The 20742-nt window shown below is 33.3% G+C and overlaps 3 protein-coding genes across 3 annotated transcripts; 1 reads left to right on the top strand and 2 right to left on the bottom strand.

The window, feature by feature from the left end:
• Positions 1–605: 605 nt before the first annotated feature.
• LOC122603396 (ferredoxin--NADP reductase, root-type isozyme, chloroplastic-like) lies at positions 606–3983 on the bottom strand. Its single transcript, XM_043776083.1, has 6 exons — positions 3765–3983; positions 3629–3688; positions 3150–3485; positions 2333–2552; positions 1354–1591; positions 606–1025 (listed from the first exon to the last, which is right to left on the bottom strand). Exons 1-6 carry the CDS (start codon positions 3807–3809, stop codon positions 767–769), a joined length of 1158 nt encoding a protein of 385 aa, XP_043632018.1. The 5' UTR covers positions 3810–3983; the 3' UTR covers positions 606–766.
• Positions 3984–10563: 6580 nt separating this feature from the next.
• LOC122603397 lies at positions 10564–11308 on the top strand. The gene has a single exon (XM_043776084.1). The coding sequence runs from the start codon at positions 10639–10641 to the stop codon at positions 11137–11139; it is 501 nt and encodes a 166-aa protein (XP_043632019.1). The 5' UTR covers positions 10564–10638; the 3' UTR covers positions 11140–11308.
• A 2541-nt stretch (positions 11309–13849) lies between these two features.
• LOC122605912 (peptidyl-prolyl cis-trans isomerase FKBP16-3, chloroplastic) lies at positions 13850–19896 on the bottom strand. The gene is made up of 7 exons (XM_043778872.1): positions 19770–19896; positions 18198–18478; positions 17770–17853; positions 17441–17490; positions 17242–17290; positions 16699–16773; positions 13850–14187 (listed from the first exon to the last, which is right to left on the bottom strand). Exons 1-7 carry the CDS (start codon positions 19804–19806, stop codon positions 14068–14070), a joined length of 696 nt encoding a protein of 231 aa, XP_043634807.1. The 5' UTR covers positions 19807–19896; the 3' UTR covers positions 13850–14067.
• Between the last annotated feature and the right edge of the window lie 846 nt (positions 19897–20742).

Here is a 20742-nt window from a genome sequence, read left to right as displayed (position 1 = left end):
TAGACAGCGGTGGGGGGGGTGGCCGGCGGATGGAGTAGAAAGGGGGAGAAGAAGATGAATAGTTGTTTTAATAATGTCACGTAAGCAAACTAACGATGTTAACGGCTGACTGACGTCTAAAACTAACAATCTTCCACTTATTAGGAATTTTATGAAAACTATATTTTTTAAATAAACGAAAACAAAACATGTTTCTTTTTAGGAATTTTAAGTAAATAGGTTACCTTTTCATATATTTTTCCCTTATTTTAATGATGAAACGGGTAACTTCTGTATTGATTCGAAACAACGTCACATCAAAACATGTCGGCTTGCCCAATTAACAATTTGTCTTCGGCTTTTCTTATATCTTTGTTTTGTTTTTCAGTAGATTCAGTAAAATAAGATATACTAAATATTAGTTAAAATGCATAGAGTAAAATACACTTTGAAAACTTTCTGACTCGTTTTTACACATTGACACAATCGCATTTGCTTAATTATCAATAAATCTCAATAACTGCACAGATGGGTATAACAAAAGACTGGGAAGGTTATCTTATCTAGTGCCCGACGGTCACAGAAGTAAGCTACCTATTGACTGGGAACTTATCATATGCAACAGGTTGAATGCAAAGGAAATCCATAAATATTGGCTTATCGCACTTTATTTTGTATATGAAATGGATAACCCGGTGAACCTATTCAAATAAGATTACAAGTTTCTCAAATTTCTAAAACCTGCAAAACAACAAATCATGAAATGACCCATCTCTTAACTATTTGATCAATAAACTTCAACATGCCATTGCTTGTTCTTCTTCAGCTGCGACAGTTTATCCTCCCAGCTCTCCCCTCTTTCTACTGCAACCCTCTTCAATGTCTCTTGGATCCCTGGCATCATTCCTTTAAGCCCACAGAAATAAATATGGGCTCCATTGTCCAGCAATTTAAATATCTCATCACTGTATTCTTCTATTTTATCCTGCACATACATCTTGCCTCCATTCTTGCTCTTTTGTTCTCTGCTAAGCGCTAGGTCATACCTGAACGTTAAAAGGTATGCAATGTCGGTCAACTTAATTACGAATGAGGTTATTCAGATCCTGTTCTATTCCAGATGGAAAGGAATAAAATTAGCTTAAAGGAACGAGTCAAACCAGTCGAAATACTACCAAGAGTGTTAAAAAAAAGTAATCTGTAAAAACGTGCTAAATCATTTTATTCAAACACCTAGATGATTATTGAAACGGTATAAATTTTGTAATCATATTTGACAAATCACTTATTTATGAAAGAATTTGGGACAAAAGTGCTTCAAGTTAACGCGGGGTATTTTGACCTGTAGCGAACCCACCATTTTGCCACTTTTACCTGAAATTATCAGGATAGTCTGCAAGATATTTGCTGAATTCTTGGTCATATAGAAGACTGTCACTATTAGCCACCCCCAGGAACAACCAAGCAAGACCATTGAACTTTTTAGGAACAGATTCCATGAACATTCGACGAAGATAGCCTCTATATGGAGCCACACCCGTCCCTGTAGCAATCATAATGTGAGTGGCATTTGGATCGTCTTCAGGCAAAAGCATAATCTTTCCAGAGGGGCCTGCAAAACATTATTTAATTACGATTCAAAAGAGAGAAGATACTAGAAGGTAAATTTTGACCCGTTTACTAATAAATAGTCAACATGGGTTAATGATATACCTCTAAGAGATCCTATATGTTAAACTTAAACAGGGGGGAAAATGGTTGAAAGGGAAAGAAGCCGAATGTTGCAAAAGTCTGTATATAGTGCATACAAATCTCCTGATATCATTTATTTAAAATATTATGGTAAATTGTTAGTGAAAAGATACATTCTGAAATTCTATATGACATGCTTAATACTTTCAAGAAGATTAAAGCTCAGCTAATGGGGTTGGTGGCCCATTGGCAAGGTCTTTGACCTTGGGAGAATCCACCTGCGTTCGAGTCCCACTTCCCACATTTGTGGGGTGGATTAATAGGGGCTTTTCGAGAGTCCTGGTTTCCAGGTATACGCATAACTTAGGAGTTAGATAGAATGCCGTTTAAAAAAAAAAAGTTTGAAGTTCAGGCAAACTGTGTTTTGGGCAAAAAGCCAATCTGACCAGTATCAAAATGCTTGTTCTGGCCCATAACCCAACCTTCTCTATTTGCAACCTCTAGAAAGATATCAATAAAAAAAGATAAGTTTATGTGGTAATTGAAAATCAACCCTTCAAACATATACAAGTACAAGCCATTAAGACAGGGTAACATAGAACAGCGTAAATTCATCATTTTTTAACGACCAACATGGTGTTGATAGTTTTGACATACATACCAGCTATCTTAACTTTGTCTCCAGGTTTTGAGTCACAGAGGAAGTTGCTGCATACACCATTCTTCGATGGGTCTTCTTTTCCTGACTCGGGGTCATAATAAACTGCCCGTCGAACACACAAACTAGCTGTTTTTCCATCAAAAGAGTCCCCATACCTCGTGGATGCTATTGAGTAAAGGCGAACATTGTGTGGAGCACCAGGTTTCTTTGGGTTTTCACCCTGTTATGAGATTATGAGATATTCAAAAAGGTTAAAAAAAAAAAAAAAAAGACAAAGAGAAATTATAGCAGATCATGTAGATTCATACAACAGACGGCCTCCTCAGCATAATCTCATAACTTTCTATACAAGTAATTTCGATTTTCAAGCATTCTACTTATAACTTCCTTGCTAAGTTGTGTCTTTAAATAGCACATTAAAGTCCTAAGTTAACAACTAGAGGTGGCAATTTCGAACATTTGAAAATGTTTAACGGGAATTGGACTAAAGTGTATTTTATGCAAAACAAAAACAAATCATTATTAAATACAAAAATATACTTATAATCAAAGTTCACACACTACTTATGTACCAAATACCGATATTTGTTCAAAATGTGTTTCAAGTCAACCTCCGACCCAACCCTGACGGCCTGACCCATAATGACATGTACAAAAGAGTTGCATGTTTTGATCCATTATCCAACCTGCCAAACTCGTCGATTATTGTCACATCTCCGAAAAGACCATATGAAATTGCAATATAGTGGCAAGTATAACAGGGGTAAAAATATCTGTATATCTAGAAATGATACACTAAGCTAACAATTTGACTTACCGGTGGAATAATACCATAACTTTGACCCTCCCAGTATGGAACATTGCCACCATGATCAATTACAATATGGCAAGTCTCTCCGGGAGCTTTTGGGCCCACAAGCCTTTCAACAGAGACAATGGTTGCGGTATACGGCTCTTTCGGCTTGTGTAAGTTAAGGGGGGGTTCTTTTGCATCTTCAAAATCTATTGGTGAAACTGTAACTTTAGCTTCATTTACAGTTTGTGGCACGGACATTGAAACTATGGATTGATATCTTGATGGTGTAGTCTTTGATTTTAGCTCCAATTGTGAAAAACAGGTCCATGTTTTATCACAAAAGCTAATATTCTGGGTCTGTGACAACAAAAATTATCATGAAAAAAATGGTCAATTCTTTAACCCCATTAGCCAATGATATATGTATTTTTCTGAATTATATAACAAAACTAAGATATAAAAAGGCTTGTTAAATTAAATGCAAGTAAAATGGAAGATACCTTGATAAATGATTTATGAAGAAAAGAAGAATCATTGCTGTTGAGATGTGTTGAGGAACCCTGTTAATATAAATTAAAAAAAAAAAAAACTGTAATTCCAAAAAGAAAAGATGGAATTTTTATTACTAATTAATACCTGATGAGATACAACACCCAAATGTGCAGCAGCAGCAGCAGCCATGATTGAATGCGAAATATTACAAGATGAAAGTAAACAAAGCGAAGATGTATTACTCGTATTTATGTGTTTAGAAGAGGAGCTTTTCGAGGGTATCAAAGGGTACAGGTGAGGAGCATCAGGGAGTAGGACAATAGTCTGGTGGCACTTTCTTTATTGATCAAGTCATTAAGCACTACATTACACTGGAAATTTTTTTACTACTAATAGAGTAATAGGGACTAGGAGGAGTCCAAAGTGTGTAAGCTCTTCTAATATAAACGAGATACGTTACCTGGGCATTGTCTCGGGAGATATTATATTTATTGTGTTCTTTTATTGTATAAAAATTATTACATGCTTTTAGAAACATTATATAGCTCAAAACCTGAGTAGATATTCATTTTTTAATGAGTAAGCAATTATAAATTAGAAAAAATCAACAGTAAAATTTTATTACAGATTAATATATTATATAAATTCTAAAAGATAATAAATATAAAAGTAGAATCTTTAAAATAAAAATACAAACATAATAATACAAACATAATTAAAGCTAACTTTTCAAATCATTGAAAATAGAAAGTGAAACAAAAATAATCTATAATAATAAAACATCAACCGAAATAACATTGAAACTAATAAGTATTGCAAACAAATTTTTCGGAGATGGTTAGGTGTATATATTCAAAATATACACCCTATTGTTATCTATATATATACTATGTAATAATTCACTTGTAATAACATGAGATAATCTTAAAAATATTACAAACTTAAAAAATGATAATATGCAATTAAAATTAGTGATCTTTGTAAACAAATTAGAAGCAATTTAGAAAATCAAAACATAACTTGTCAAGCCCAAAATTAAGAATATAAGATGGGTCCAAAATAAAATGAAGTTAGCCCATTAAGAAAATGAAAATGGGCCCAAACAAATAAAATGGTTCGTTACTATTCTTTACACGCATTTCCGTATTTCTGTTTTTAATGTATATATTAATATGTTAAATAGTTTGTTGCTAAAGTGTAAGAGGTTAAAATGTTGTGATTAAAATAAAAGATTATCAAAATGTATGAAAGTTTAGTACTAAAAGTATAAAAAGTTAAAATATTATGATAAAAATAAAAAGATTAAAAAGTTTACTAAAAAATATTAAATTTTAGTGCTAAACGTGTAAAGAGTGAAACTATTGTGGTGAAAATAAAAAATATTAATCTTTACACGTTTTCTGAACTTTAAAATAAAAAAAAAAATAAAAAAAGTATGAAAGTTTAGTGCTAAAGTGTAAATAGTTAAAATATTGTGGTGAAAATAGAAAGAATAAAAAGTTTACTAAAAAGCATTATATTTTAGTGCTAAAAGTGTAAAGTTTGAAACTTTTATAGTGAAAATAAATATAATAAAAAGTATACTATTTTTTACTAAAAAGTATTTTAGTTTAGTGCTAAAAGTATAAAGATTGAAACTTATGTGGTGAAAACAAAAAGAATAAAAAGCTAAAAGTGTAAAGATTGAAACTTTTGTGGTGAAGATAAAAAGAATAGAAAGTATACTATTCTTTATTAAAAAGTATTATAGTTTAGTGTTAAAAATGTAAAGATTGAAGCTTATGTAGTGAAAATAAAAAGAATAAAAAGTATACTATTATTTACTAAAAAGTATTATAGTTTAGTGTTAAAAGTGTAAAGATTGAAACTTATGTGCTGAATATAAAAAGAATAATAAGTATACTATTCTTTACACGTTGTTATGCAAGGATTAGGATGGGTGTATTGTACCGGCATCATATGACTCATACGTGGTGAGTTGATAGATATTCAATTGTGGTACCGAGGCTAGGATTCCCTCCATTACCCTTATTTTTAAGATAAAAACTTTAAAAAAAACTTATAAACCCCAAAAATTTAAAAAGAGAGATGGGTATGGACAAACATTTAAAAACCCAAAAAGTGGAAGAAGATATAGGTGGGGACTACCAAAAAAAAAACCAAAAAAGTGGAAAAAGATATATGTGGGAAAAAAAAACATAGTTACCGTAGTTTGCACGAAAACCAAGAATTTGTTTTTAATATATATACATAATATATAATGACAATTATATTCTAGTTTTTTTATTTTATTAATACAATGAATAATGAAGAAAAGTCAAGGACCTTATTAATAAACACAATGTATATATATATATTTCACAATTCAAAATATTTATTATAACACAGTAATCATTTCAAGTTGTTAGATCGAATTGATCATCAACAGCAATTTAGTTTGCTCATTACTAAAAATGATACTCGCGCGATGCGGCGGTGATAGCTGCGACGGCAATCTAGAGGTGTCGGCAATGAGTGGTGATTGCGTCGAATGGCGATGGTGCTAACGGCGAGTGATGGTGGTAATTGATGTAAATATAATTGATCTAAATGAGTGGTGTATATATATAGTAGAAGATAAGAGACTAATGATGTACTGTAAATTAATTCATTAAAGGAAAAATGGTCATTTTGCATCTTTTTTCTTTAACATTTTAACATGAGTGTATAATTTTTATATAGTAATATAGATAATTAAGATAAGTTTGAAAATTATAAAAAAAAAAAAAAACAACATGGTTGGATCAGTGGTAAACACCCTTGCCTCTGGAGACAGAAGTCATGGGTTCGATCCTCATCCTATGCAAAGGTTGGAGGGTCTTTTCTACCATTTAGGTAGAAACTAGAAGCAGCATCTCTACTTAGGTAGAGGTAAGGTCTGCCTACATCTTAACCTCCCCCATACACCGTCGAGGTATTGGGGCTCAAAACCCGCAGAAGGCGACACTGAACAGTTACTTACTTTTTTTGAAAATTAAAAAAAATTGTTCTCTATTATTACTTTACTTATATTGTATGCTTAAGTCAAATTATTGTATTACATTCAATTTTGTTTTACTTAAAAGATTATTTGTGTATTGTTCATTAAAATTTGATCAGTTAAATATGTACAGTTTCAATGAACTTACTCGATCGATCATTATTGACATATCTATATTCCCTTATAAAGAGTATTGGATTTCTTAAAATTCAGCACTTTTTTTCTTCCGAAAATACCCTTACTTAAATATAAAACCCTTAAATACCCTCATTTCCCCATTCTTTTTAATCATTACACATTATCATCGACTTTCTATAATCCTCCGCCGCTGTTCTCTTTCTCCACCGCCGCAACGCGCAGGTACTATGCTCGTAATGGTCTACGGGTATAGGACTAACAAATTGCACTATGATTTTGAACATGTATAGTAGGTGAGAGTAAAGCAATGGAGAGTGCTTTGTTTTTTATACTACTGAAAATCATAATTTTCATATATAAATAAAAAAGATTATTTCTTATAAGTATTTTTAGAAAATTTTTAATGTGTTAAATCCATATTTCACTTTAAAAAACATTTTTATTTAGTTATAATGTCATATCTATACTATATTATAAGAAGAATAACCCTTTTTATTTTTGGTAATGTTGAAAATATGTAATATTTTCACTTGGAACCCCTTAAAAATACTTTCACACACACTACTTCCTTAACATTAATGATTAAATTACACTATCAATCCTTTATGTTTTAAAATATGTCCATTAACATTTTACATCAATTAGATACACAACTCAACGTCGCTCCAACACCAACCGTTGCCCAACCATCACACCGTCACCGTCATGGCTACCGTCGCATCGCGCGGGTACCATGCTAGTATAAATAAAATAAAAATAACCCTTTACATGGTTAATAAAAATATTAATCATTTATTTAAAGAATAAAAATTCTCTTTTATATAATATTACAAATAAAAAGTCTTTTTTTATTTAGTTGATTTATTAACTATATATAATTATTGTGTTAGTTGATTATTAAATTTATATCAAGTTATAACGTTTTAAGAACAAACATGACATAACTTTTTATAATATATTTTATAATTTAAGTTTTTTAATAAACATGTCTGGGGTGAATCCGGGTTGAGTAACTAATTCTTATTAAAAAGAAGTTAAGAATGGCTGCCCCATTATATTCGTGATTGATGTATGGGAGTTTTTTTTTTTTAACAACAAAGATGTATATTATATTAACAACAAAAAAATACCATTAATAGGATACTAATGGCCAACGAATACAACAATTGTCTAGAAATAAAAGACTATACACAATCTAAACTCTCAACCGATCCATGATACTAAATGTAGAGTAGGGGATTTCTGATCCACTCATTCCACCGAATTTTGGAGTGCTTACATCTAGGGATGAGCAAAAGACCCGCGTCCGACCCGAACCAACCCGTCCGAAACCCAAACAGGCCGGGTCACGGGTCACGTTTTTAGTGCATTCACGGGTTACGGGTTGGATAGGCCGGGCGGGGCCGGATCGGGTGAAGGCAAAAACCGAAAAATTATGAAGGAAAACCGTGACCCGCCCGAACCTTCACGGGTTGGGTCACGGATCACGTTTTCATGCTTTCAAGAGTGGCGGGTCGGGCCGGGTTTCGACTCGTGCACATCCATACTTACATCTATTGTTATACCACATATGGGAATAACTAATAATATTATCCTTGATACCTGCATTTCTATCTTTTGTGCCTTTAAAAACTAAATCATTTCGATATTGCCAAAGAACCCACCACAAAGTTTAAACAATAGTGAGGATGATCTTTTTAGCTTTACTTTGCAGCTTCATGTCTCCCACAAACTTAACAATGTCAGCAAAATCAAGTAAAAAAGGGATATCTATGTCATGCCATTTTAGAGTTGACATCCAAACCTTTTTTGCAATAATACAATCGACCATTAAATGGTGGAGGGTTTCAATGCCATTTGAGCAACTAAGACAAGTAAGAGTATTATTATGTATACCACGAAACCACATATTCACCCTTGTTGGCAATCTATTCTTCATCAGCTCCAGATGTGGATATTCACGTTACGCGGTACCGTCTTAGTCCATCTAGTAGGAATGGAATGAGTAGGGAGAGTTATCTTAACAATTTGGCTTCGAATTTCTTTATGCCATAATGCCAAACCCAAGTGTCCTTAGTCTCGACTATGGTCACGGTTTTTATAAGATCTAAAATTTCTGAAATTGATTTTCCTCAACTCCACCCCTTATGCTTCTACTCCAATTCCAATTACTTCCCACACCATTCCATCTATCTCTGATGTTGGCGTGTTTTTCATTCTCCAAGGCATACAAACGGGGGTAGGAGTTAGCTAAGGTTGACTCATCATGCTAGTTATCATGCCAAAATATCGCAGATCTCCCATCTCCTATTTTTCTCTTGATCGAATTTAGAGGAGCATTTTCTTCCCTATCAAGCTGAGCAATTATCCTCATAATATTATTCCAAGGACCAGATCGTTTAGTATGCATGCCATTTATATATTTATGAGGAACATGGTGATGAAGTTGATTAATGATTCTAACCCACAACGCGTCGGGAAACGAGTGGTATCTCCAATGCCATTTATATAACACTTGGTGGATCTAACTCAGGGACAATGTAGGCAGCTACCTCTATCCTAATTTTGATACAATGTATGAGTAACTTTTTCTTATATTAAGAGTATTGATTGATATTGTTTTAATTTGTCCTCTCGAAATAACATTTTATGGTTTCGAGCCATGCTGAGTTCGGACATTCTATAGCTTCAATGAGGTTACTGCTCAAATAGTCTCAAATGGTAGCTACAAATCCTATAAATAATGTATCTTTTGAATTCTCTTAGAAACAATTGTACCCCTTTACAAGTTAAATTATTTTGTTGGATAGTCGAATCTTCTCAAGGTTTGCTTTTCCCCAAAAGGGTGTTATCTTATCGCCTTCGATTTGCCAATTTGAATGTATAATGAAGAATAAATTAGCACATCATGACATCTTGTTTTTGATAGCCTTTCAAGTTTGGGAGTTTGTTTCCTTATGGAAATAAAACAAAACAACTCATAAATCAATTGGTTGTCTTCATACCGTATCATAAGCATATCTTCAATGTTAAGAATGCCATTAGGCATTTTTCAGCTGCTATATCATATTTTTACAAATCCTTAAAATCTTTAGACATCCTTATAAATCTTTCAAATTCTATAACTTTATCTCCAACCATAAAAACATCCTTATATATCAGTACATATTCTTTTAACTCCAACTAAAAACAAAAATATATTAAGTAATAACAAATAAGGGCATGCCCTTAGTTAAGGGTATTATTCAAAAAATCTTTAGTTTTGAACATGATTCATCGATAAAGGATATTCAAGGGCTAAGGGCATCCAAAGACACCCCATTCATGGGGCAATTAAAAATTTTGATTAATAATTTAATTCGTTGTCATATTCATACAAATGGATTAACGCAAATGAACTGCGACAAACACGTTCTTCTTGCTAGTGTTCCATTTTTATATGTATTTTAGATCCTAGCAAAGTGTCTAAACGTTCAACGATTGAACCGGTAGGACCAAACTGTATTTTGAAACTATACTTATTTGTGTTTTGGATTTATGAAACTTTTTACTTATCTTGTTGGGTTTCGTGAGCTATTTCTAAAGTTGTTGACTTTTTCTTTTAAAATTGCCGTATGTTCGAGTTTCATTCTCCATATTTACAAAGATGGATTATTGGTGAGGAGTGAGTTTCAAAAGTCCTGAATTTTATTCGTGTAATTTACTTTTTATTTCTTCGTTATTTTGCTAGTTTCTTCATACATGTTTTAATAAATTAGTCGTTCAAAAACACAAAAATAGTTTATAACGGTCAACGCATCGACCGAACACAACTTTATACACATAAAACTCGAGTGTATCTTTAAGATACAAAAAAGGGGGATGGGTCAATTTTCATCGAAACGGGTCACGAATAACCTAAAAAATTCAACAGAATTCACGACAGCATGCAAAACAGTATACCAACAATCCATAACACTGGCGCAACAAACATTCCAAGGTATCCCACTTTACCAAATCCCATCAGCATCCAACAATCTTTACACTATTCTCACAAATGATACCACCCACATCCCTCTAATCAACAAATGGGTCACTGCCCCACCCACCCATTCACAAATCCATAAATCCCTTCAAAAAATACATCATGATGATGACAGTATTGTGATTGTTGGAGAGGAAGAGTTTGAGGAGTTTGCAGTGAGTTTGTTTGCAGATATAATTGTTGGGAATGTTGAGAAAGATGTGTTGGTTAAGGTTGTTCCTGTTGGGGTTGTTGGATTTGGAATGGTTGGGAGAGTTGGGATGAATGTTGTTGGAACTGTTTTTGGTGTTTATGCTCTTGGTGTTGTTACTAATGTTTATCTTACTCTGGGAGGCTGATGCTTTTTCTACTATTATCTATATCTAAAAAGGAGGTTTATTAAAAGAATGCAGATAAGCTCCAAACAGAACATCCTGCATACATCATTTGGGAGACGAGTATTTGTAATATCATTTCTGTAACTATGTGATTTTATAGTTCTTATAATTTGTTAATGTTGGTTTATTAGGTTTTTGGTTTGTTCATATCTCATTTTCATAATCATATAGACTAAAAATCCTTTTAATCATAAGACGATGATACTCAAGGTACAAGATTAAAAACGAGAATAGGTGGAATTCATAAGTCACCACCGTCCGTATGGTTTTAAAATGATTTTAGAAAGATATATCATTTCCCTTAGAAATTGTTTGTTAACTCTAGTCTAGTTCTTACGTTGTCACACCTGGCCAATTGTTGACCAATTCGAATTTCGAAGTTCACCGTCTTAACCCATTATTTAGTATAGGGATGGTATCGGTATGGTACCGATACTGAAAGTACCGAAACCGAATACCCCTGAAACCTTTTACTAAATACCATACCAAGCTCTTGGTACCGGTACCAGTACGGTACTAAAATTTTGGGCTCCATACCTCTTTGTACCGAATTTGCCATAAAAAGAATCTGATTTACGTGTATGTAACTACGTATGTATATATAATCTATATATAGACAGTAAAGCATGTGTAAGATGAAAATCATTAAGAATTGGATAAAAACTTGCTCATGTGATCATTTGAACATCAAGATTATTCATATGCAAGTATTTATCTGTATCTTAGAGTTTTTTAATAAGTGGCAACTTCAAAGAGTAATTGGTTAAATATCAATATGTAAGTCCATAAAGATAACATGAATGTAGTTGCACGAGAACATAAATATAGTTCGAAAAAGAAAATGGAAACTTGCAGCAGAATGTGAAATAGTTGCAGAGGAACATGAAATAATTAAAATCGGTACTACTACTCGGTTTCCCCGTAATGAACCGGTACCGAACCGATTAGTACCGAAACCGATTTCACAAAATATCTAAAAATGATACCGAAACCGAATCCCTAGGTACGGTACCGGTTTGGTTTTGGTATTTCGGTAATCTTGCTCATCCCTAGTTTAGCATATTTGAATTTGTTGCGACCGTAACCACTTCAATGTAACTAGTGAAACTGTCCAGAAGATCTTACATGAGAGTGGGCCCATGGGCGGAACTATGTAACAAAATTTCGGTTTATATATACATGTTTATATGGAACAATGAATCTCTATATAGATACAAAGAGTTAGCATTTGAATAAGTTGAATTTGATCCTCCAAGAAAGAGTGGGCCTATCGTTGCCAGATAGCTTGTAATAAGTTGACTACCAGTAACACTGTAATTAGTTTGTATCACAAATAACAAGTATGATGACATGATTAGCTAAATGCCTAAATGTAGTTGGGACTTTTTGGATTCTGGGGTACCAAAACATTGATCAAATATTTAAAAATAATATATTCAACTCAAAACACAATCCGTGAAGACGTCTGCTCATTACATGTTCACTCCCAAACACTTTAATCAAGTACAGCAGTCGTAGATAGTACCAAATTACCAAGTCTTAACCTTCAACCCTCATTTTATCTGGGTGTGGAGACAAACTGACCCGTGCAGATTTTAGACATGTAATATAAATTGTATAATATGAAACACAGCAAACCTAACATATTACAAGTTGCTATAGAGTTGCACTGTATTGCTATCTCGAACCAAAAACAAATCATACTTACCCTCATTAGTATTTGCTGTAGAAAGTTTTTTCTTATATCTGCATATTAATTACAAATTTCAACACCAGTTATATCTATTACATAAAGTTCCGTTTGCATTTGACCTGGAGTCCTGAAGTATAAGGCTTTTAAGGATGTTGCAAGAAGCAACACCTGGAAATATATTTTCTACATTGAGGATGTTCCACTGATATTTTTTTGAACATAGATGTTCCACTGATGTGGGTGGACTACCATAAGAGAATGATCATTTGTATCACATACAGTAAAAATGATATATGATATAAATACATATATATGCAATTAGTTGAGTACCAGCAACACTCATCAAAGTTCAACTGAACTTACCCCCTCTGAAACTCGTCTTGTCTCATTTGCTCATTCATTTTATATAACCAAACATGTTCATGTTTTTACTTGCAAACACCTATAACAAGTACACCAGTCGTAGCAAGTACAAATACCAATTTTAAGCTTCAACGATCCTGCTTATATATTAGCTTGGAGATCAACTGGTAAGCATGAAACGTAGGCAGATCAGAGAAGTGTAAATACCAACACTGTAAAGTGAAAAGTGATGCAGCAAATAATCATTACACCCGAGTATCATCTGATCTCGTATCTGATACATCATATGGAATTAAAATACCTTATTTTTTTATACAACTAAATTATGATAAATTTATCCGATAAAATATGCATACATAAATACATACTCCTCTCAACCCAAAAGATAAAGCTTACTTGAAAAAAGGTAATTGGATGGAAACCCCCTGATTCCATGTACCATTTGGTACCCACTAATATCCCAACCAGGCTAGTGTCCAAGTGATTCTCAACTACTTAATAATCCCCTGATTATCTCAAGTTTGCCTTTGGCAAGACTTGAACCCAAGAACTCCCCTGGAAAGTGGCGACTGGTTGTCACTGGGCTATTACCCAATGGTTAGCTTACTGTAAAACTTCAAAAAAGTATAATTTATACTTTCAAGATTGGTTAAATACAATTTAACAAAATGACTTTATCATACCTTCAATAAACACAGGGTGATTTAGGAATGTCAAATTTGTCACCATTCTAGAAAAAAAATATTCTAAAAAATGACTACTTCCTTTGCGGAATGAGGAAGTATTCTCATAGACTTTGAGCTATAAACTTGTAGTTGATATACCACAGTTATCTACTCTTCTTCATCATCAAGTCCTGGTATGTACTCCAAACTCACATCAAAAATGATAGGACTATTTGGAGCCACTCTTGGTCGTCCTGGAGCTGAAGTTAGACCTTTTGGAAATGCCAGCTACAGGAACACAAGAGTTGTTGATTAGTTATATAACATACAAGATTATGAAAATGTAATGATACCATGATCAAAATGTGAACCATTGAAGCTGAGGCTTCTAAGAAACGATAGCATTGGAGGTGGAAATTTCGACACACATATGGAGAAACAGATCAATTTGGGTACAAGTAGCCTCTAATGTGTCCAAAGGGTGAAAAATTAGTTAACATGAATAAGGGTCAAGTGGGCAAGAACTTACCCAAAATGTATTCAGAATGCTGAGACCACCTTAATTCTTTTATCTCAATAATCACGTCATCAGTGTAAAAATGTAGTTTTTAAGCCACATTTAGTGCATTAATTGTGTATCAAAGTTAATAAGTACATGTTTACAGGTCGGACCGACTCAGTCTTAGTGTCTGACCCATCCTGAATAGTTCAAGAAATCACATGCTTTGACCCGTTACCTAAACTTCTTTCACATAGCATCCTTTGCCTTGCTGCTAGCTAGAGCCCAAACATTTCATTCTATGCCACTGAAGCGATCATTTTGGGAACTCATTTAATCTCCGTTTTGGAATGGGATAAATTATCTCAGGATCACATTATGCGTGATCTTGTGATTTTTTACACTTGGTCATATACCATTCACCAGGCTCGATAGTCTAATTTACTAGCAGCATACAATCATGCATCACCCCAAACCCAAGGCAATACACTAGCCTAATACCTTTGAATCTCAGGTTATTACCAGAATGAAAATTATTTGTATAATCCCTATATATTCAACTATTGGTCATATCTTATTAACTTGTCTCAATAATTTTACTACCATTGGTTAAGAACATAAATGACATACAACATATACATATCTTACTATATAGTATAAAGCATTGTCGAAAAAGGTTGAGACACAAGGAATTAATTGCTAACTGAACCACAGGGCATGTGCAAAAGAAATAGTTAGAGAGGGTACATTCATAGTTGTTAAAAGCGAGTGCCTGGCCGGTCTAGGCGCAAATTTATGGCGAAGCGCATTAATTGTGAATTGAAACACTAAGCGCACGTTCATATTCCCAGGTACAAGGAGTTAACCTGATCTTTAGAAATTACCTTCAACATTGATATAAATCATGTTTTTTTCTTTTTTTAGCAAGCGAGGTGCATTAATTGCACAATGAAACATTGAGTTTGGTTTTCAAGTTATGAACAATGTGGTTAGAAGTTTTTTGTTTCCAATTTATTAACAATTTGGTTTGGAGTTTTTTATTTTTTGATTTATGAACAACTTGGTTCAAGTGTTTTTCGTTTTCAAGTTATAAACACCTTGGTTTTAAGTTTCCCGTTAAATAATTTATGGGTGTTTTTTTATGGTATTTGGTTTTTGAAAGAGTTTTTGTTTTCTTTTATTATTAACTTTCATTATATGTAAATATTTTAGTTATATTTACTTAAGTGAGCCTTTTATTTTTCCAGGCTCACGCGAGGCTTTTGCGCATCGAGTGCGCCTCACGCCTTAGATAACTATGGCGACATTTGACACATTTTGGATTTTTTAGATCTCAGACAGGTCAAATAGAATAAATTAAGTTAGGTGTACAAATAAAATCAACAAATCAGATTGAAGTCTTCCCATAGTGTACTTTTTATGAAAACAATTTCCTAAAAGCTACAATTCAAAATTTTAGTTATATTATTTTGAATGGCAAATCTACTTTACTCCTAAACTACCCCAAATAATCCTAAACTACTTCATGCCAGGGATTGAACCCTGGACGTCACCTCTACCAAGTGGGCTAATCCCATATTGGCCAAAGATTTACACTATCATTGTAATCAGAAGTAATGTGTTAAATATTTATTAATGACCACCAAAAAATATGTTCCCGGGTCAACCCGAAAACAATTTTGACTATTTACCCAATCCACCCCACGTGCCCATCTTGTCAAACATAGAAATTTTGGACCATGTATCTATAATCTGTCATGGGACATGACATAGGCAGAGAAACACGTAATAAGATTCTGTGTGAGCTACTAAAGGTCAGATCAAGTTGAGCTCGGCTAATCGTTTCGAGAAGTAGAAGCAATCTATGCTGTGGGGAAACATCTAGAGCACCTCTTCTGAATTTACTACAACCTCCCATAAAGTTACAAATTTAGGGATCAAGAATATTTAATGGCGGTCTAATTGAAGTATTAGTTTTCATATACATCTTTTCAACTTTTGTCACCATAATTGAATATGTTGATTTTCTAATATGGTTAGTACATCCATGTCCACAAAAGGAAAATAGGAATTGTCAGCTTTAGAGTTACAAATTTGACCCTCAAAAGTCAACATTGGACTCATTCTAGGGACAGATGAGAATGCATAATTGTTAAAGACAACCTGCTGTGTTCTGTGTGGGTCGAGAGAAAAATCAAAGTATTATCACAAGCTGGTATGCTAGGTTTAGATAGAGAGCGACATGGATGGTTATATGCTGTTTAACTAAAAAAGGGAAAACATGAGGTTGAAAAGCTTACAGATCCTGGAACATATAACCGGCGCTTTCCTCCAACTTTCATGCTTAAAATCCCTTCATCTAGTCCTTTCACAACCTATTTCAATCATTTCAGTTAAGGTGTTTATACAAAGAGCTAAATCAGGAAATACACAAAAGAATATGATATCTAATATTTATATTGAGAAGCAACTTCGCGTGATACATTTATATCTCATTCCAAAGGATCTAATCAACTATATTTATCTTAAAATGAAATGTGTTAGCGAATGGGGTTGGTGGCCCATCGGTAAGGTCTTTGACCTTGGGAGGATCCACCTGGGTTTGAGACCCATTCTCCATAGTTTAGGCGTAGAAGTAGGATAGATTGCTGTTCAAAAAAAGAAAAAAGGAAATGTGTAAAAAGTGTTTGCAGGTCATCCCAACCCGAATAATAATGTAACTGCTTCGACCTGACAACCATTACCCAACCCATCCACTATGCGATCTCCAAAAAACATTCTCATACATGCTATGCCAGCTGATCTCAACAAATATGTTCACCAAAGGATGTAGAAGGGCTTACCTGACCTGATCCGACACGAAAAATGTAAACTTGACGCTTTTCCAATGAGCTGAAAGTTACCGAAAATAAAAATGGTTGAGTAGATGGTAGTGACTGTCTTAATGGTATTATTATAAACTTGGTGCTGTAACTATGCTCATTATACTAGATGATACATGTAGTCACAGGGGTATGAATAAACAAGGGCTAAGCATCAAACCTATCAAATACTTGTCCTGATGGAACCATTGCTACATAATTTGCAGCTACCTGTAATAATGAACATGAACATAGTAACAGACATCTTATGAGCAAAGGCCAAATGATGAAGTCAAACTAGCCAACATTAACTAAGACCAATAATCTACAAAAATCAAGATCTAACAAGAAAAGAACAGTTATGATAAATTATTAGTTTGTCATATTACTAATCCTGATATACAACACAACTATGCATAAATACAAGGAAAGCCATCAATAAATTATTCCCCCAAATGCAATAATGCATACTGACCAGATTCTTTTTGGCTTTCAATGTAGGCATCATACCTGATAACCAATAGGAGGTGTAGGGCCAGATCCCACTTTTATATCCTTATATTGTAGACCAGATTCTGTGGTCACCATAGGTACCTTCATAAGTTGAGAAACATGTGTACATTAGTACATTTCATACAACATATATAAGCATAAAAATTTAGTAGATGAACTACTTATTCGAAGCTCAAATGATTATACTTCATACAATTGGAGCTAACATTTTCATTATGCCAGCATCATCAATATCCAATAGTTCCAATTTCATATTGCATTAATGCATTCTTGGAATTTACCAACATTATCTAGATAAGCAGAACAGATGAAAAATGGACAAAATTTTGATACACACATTACCCAACGCTCAAAAGTTTTCAAAAACAACGATATGTTTTAAATGTTGATTATCAAGTTAAGGGATACATGCAATCTCACCATACATTTTCAAGCTCTTTCTCGCAAGAATCGTCACATAGTCTTGGTACCTCCTGAGGTGGCAAGCCAGCTGCCTCCGCATTTAACGAGTGAATTAAGAGGCTCGAAAAACTCAAAGTTAATCCAAACACATCCCTTCGCTTAATTAACGTCAATTCATCCTCGTCACCAATATGTTGTGAAGCTTTCATTCTGATTCTTAAAGTCATATATCGTGTTGCCACTCTTCTTGTTTTCACTCTAGTTATTTGATGATTGTTGGTTAAATTCCCAGCAAAAGAAGAGCCTGATAGGTGATTTTAACTCATCAACCAACACTTACAGAATTGTAATGTGTATATTTTATGACATGAGTTTCTAAAATATAAAGAGTAAAGATTTAAGACCAAATGCCACTGGTTTCATGTTTACCAATTATAGCAGAACTTTATAGAATAGATAATTGATTTAGGTTAAACAAATTCATGCATTTCAGAAGGTCTTAGAAAATACCCGGATTCCAATTTCTCTAGGTAAATATCTAGGGATGGCCAGGGAAAAGTCTAGGAAACGACCACGGGTAGTCTGAACAAGGATCCTGCTTATCCGCTTAAAAGTTTTGCATCTTAACCACATAGGCCCCTATGATAGGGTAATGCTTAAGAAGGTTCAGACTTCAGAGTTTGAATTGTGCTTAAGAAGGTTCAGACTTCAGAGTTGCAAATTTATTTTGTGTTTGAGTTGGCAGGTTTGGCGTGCTGAACCCAGTTTAGTCGTGTCGAAAATGAAACCACTGACACATCCAATTTACTAGTTAACCAGGTTACTTGTGAGTCGTGACAACTTGATGACCCAGACTAGAATCAAAAAGTACAAGATAGATAATATAAGATGGGACTCAGAATATTTTGAATATACACATTCAATGTTATTGCATCAAAATAACATATAACAACCCAACCCATTTATTAAACGAGTTTCTTGTGTCGCCCAAGCCCGATTAACCCGACCAAACCCATGTATTTGCACAGGTGAGCAAAGTTGACTCGATATGATTTCGCTGAATGATGTATTTCAACTGATTGTTTGTTTGTTTTAGGAGGGTTTTCCTAGTTAAGGTTGATCAGTGGTTGGAGCCCTTGTCTCTGGAGACAAAGGTCATGGGTTCGATCCTCATGGAGGTCCTTTTCTACCTTTGGTAGAACTTGGAAGCAGTCTCTCTACATTTGGTAGGGGTAAGGCTGGCTACGTCTCAACCTCCCCATACACCGTCGAAGACGGTATTTGGGACCCAAAACCCGTGGAAGACGACATTGGGAGTTTACTTCCTAGTTAAGGTTGCCGGAACGACGAATCATGATGTAGCGGCCTAACCGGGGATGCATTCCATCTATATATCCATTCCTCAAATGGTCATTTAAATCTTCCATTTTCATATAATACAACTTTTTAAGATACTATAATTTTTCAACTCATTAATTTCCAGTTGGGAAATTGACAAACTAACTGGTAAACTAATCATAAAAACAATAGGAAAATTCAAAAATAATAATACTAATATATATATATATATATATATATAAAGCACAATGTATTACCGCCGAGTGGAAGCAGAAGTGAGGTGAGTGATGCCATTTTTATTTTTATGTTTTATTCAGATAATAAATGGATCAATATTGTTGAGAGAGATAAAGAGTGTGGATAATGCAAAATAAAAACACCTACCTTTCTTTGTTTCCAAATTCATATAATCTATTTATTATTTACAAACATGGTACCCACATGATTAATGATATAAATTAATTTATTTAGGTGTTGGTGGTGGGTGTACCTTTATAAATAATTGATATAAATGTAATTGATGTAAAGGAAATGGTGAAGATAATTTACAAAATAAAAATTAATGATATAAATTAATTTATTTAGGGTAGAATTAGTAATTTTATATCTAACATTTTTATGAAAGTAAATATAATAATTATTATAATATAGTATAGAAGTATAAATATGTTTTTTTTTAAAGTTAGTGTAAATTCAAACGTGTTGAAGATAATTTTTATTAACAATTTACTGGACCTTCGACCTCCAATACTTTGGTCTAATTCACATAATTAATGATGTCTTATAAATTTTTTTTTTCTTTTTGGGGATCCTTTCTTTTATTTGTTCAGTAATTAATAATGTTCTACAAACGTTTTATTTTTGGAAAACCATTTTGTATTTTATTCACATAAATAGCATCATATGACAAGTCATATGTTACGAATAGATTAAAGATAATGTCAAAAGCAAAAATATTTATAACACCTAACCTATTACATAAATGAATAAAAAACAATTTTTATAAATCGTTGATTTTTTGACCAAAGTTATAGTGTGAACAAATATTAAATTTCACGGATTAAAATCATAATTAATGAAAGATAGATATTATCTCTTTATATTACGAGTATATGATTACTTATTTTGTAATCAACTTTATCAAAAAAAAAAAAAAAAAATTTTGTAATCAAGATTATAGTGTATTATTACTGATGATAATTGAATTGCCCAAATATTCGTTTAATCTAG

Source organism: Erigeron canadensis, chromosome 6, assembly GCF_010389155.1.
Source record: "Erigeron canadensis isolate Cc75 chromosome 6, C_canadensis_v1, whole genome shotgun sequence".
Taxonomy (NCBI): domain Eukaryota; kingdom Viridiplantae; phylum Streptophyta; class Magnoliopsida; order Asterales; family Asteraceae; genus Erigeron; species Erigeron canadensis.
This window is presented reverse-complemented; position numbering and strand designations above follow the sequence as displayed.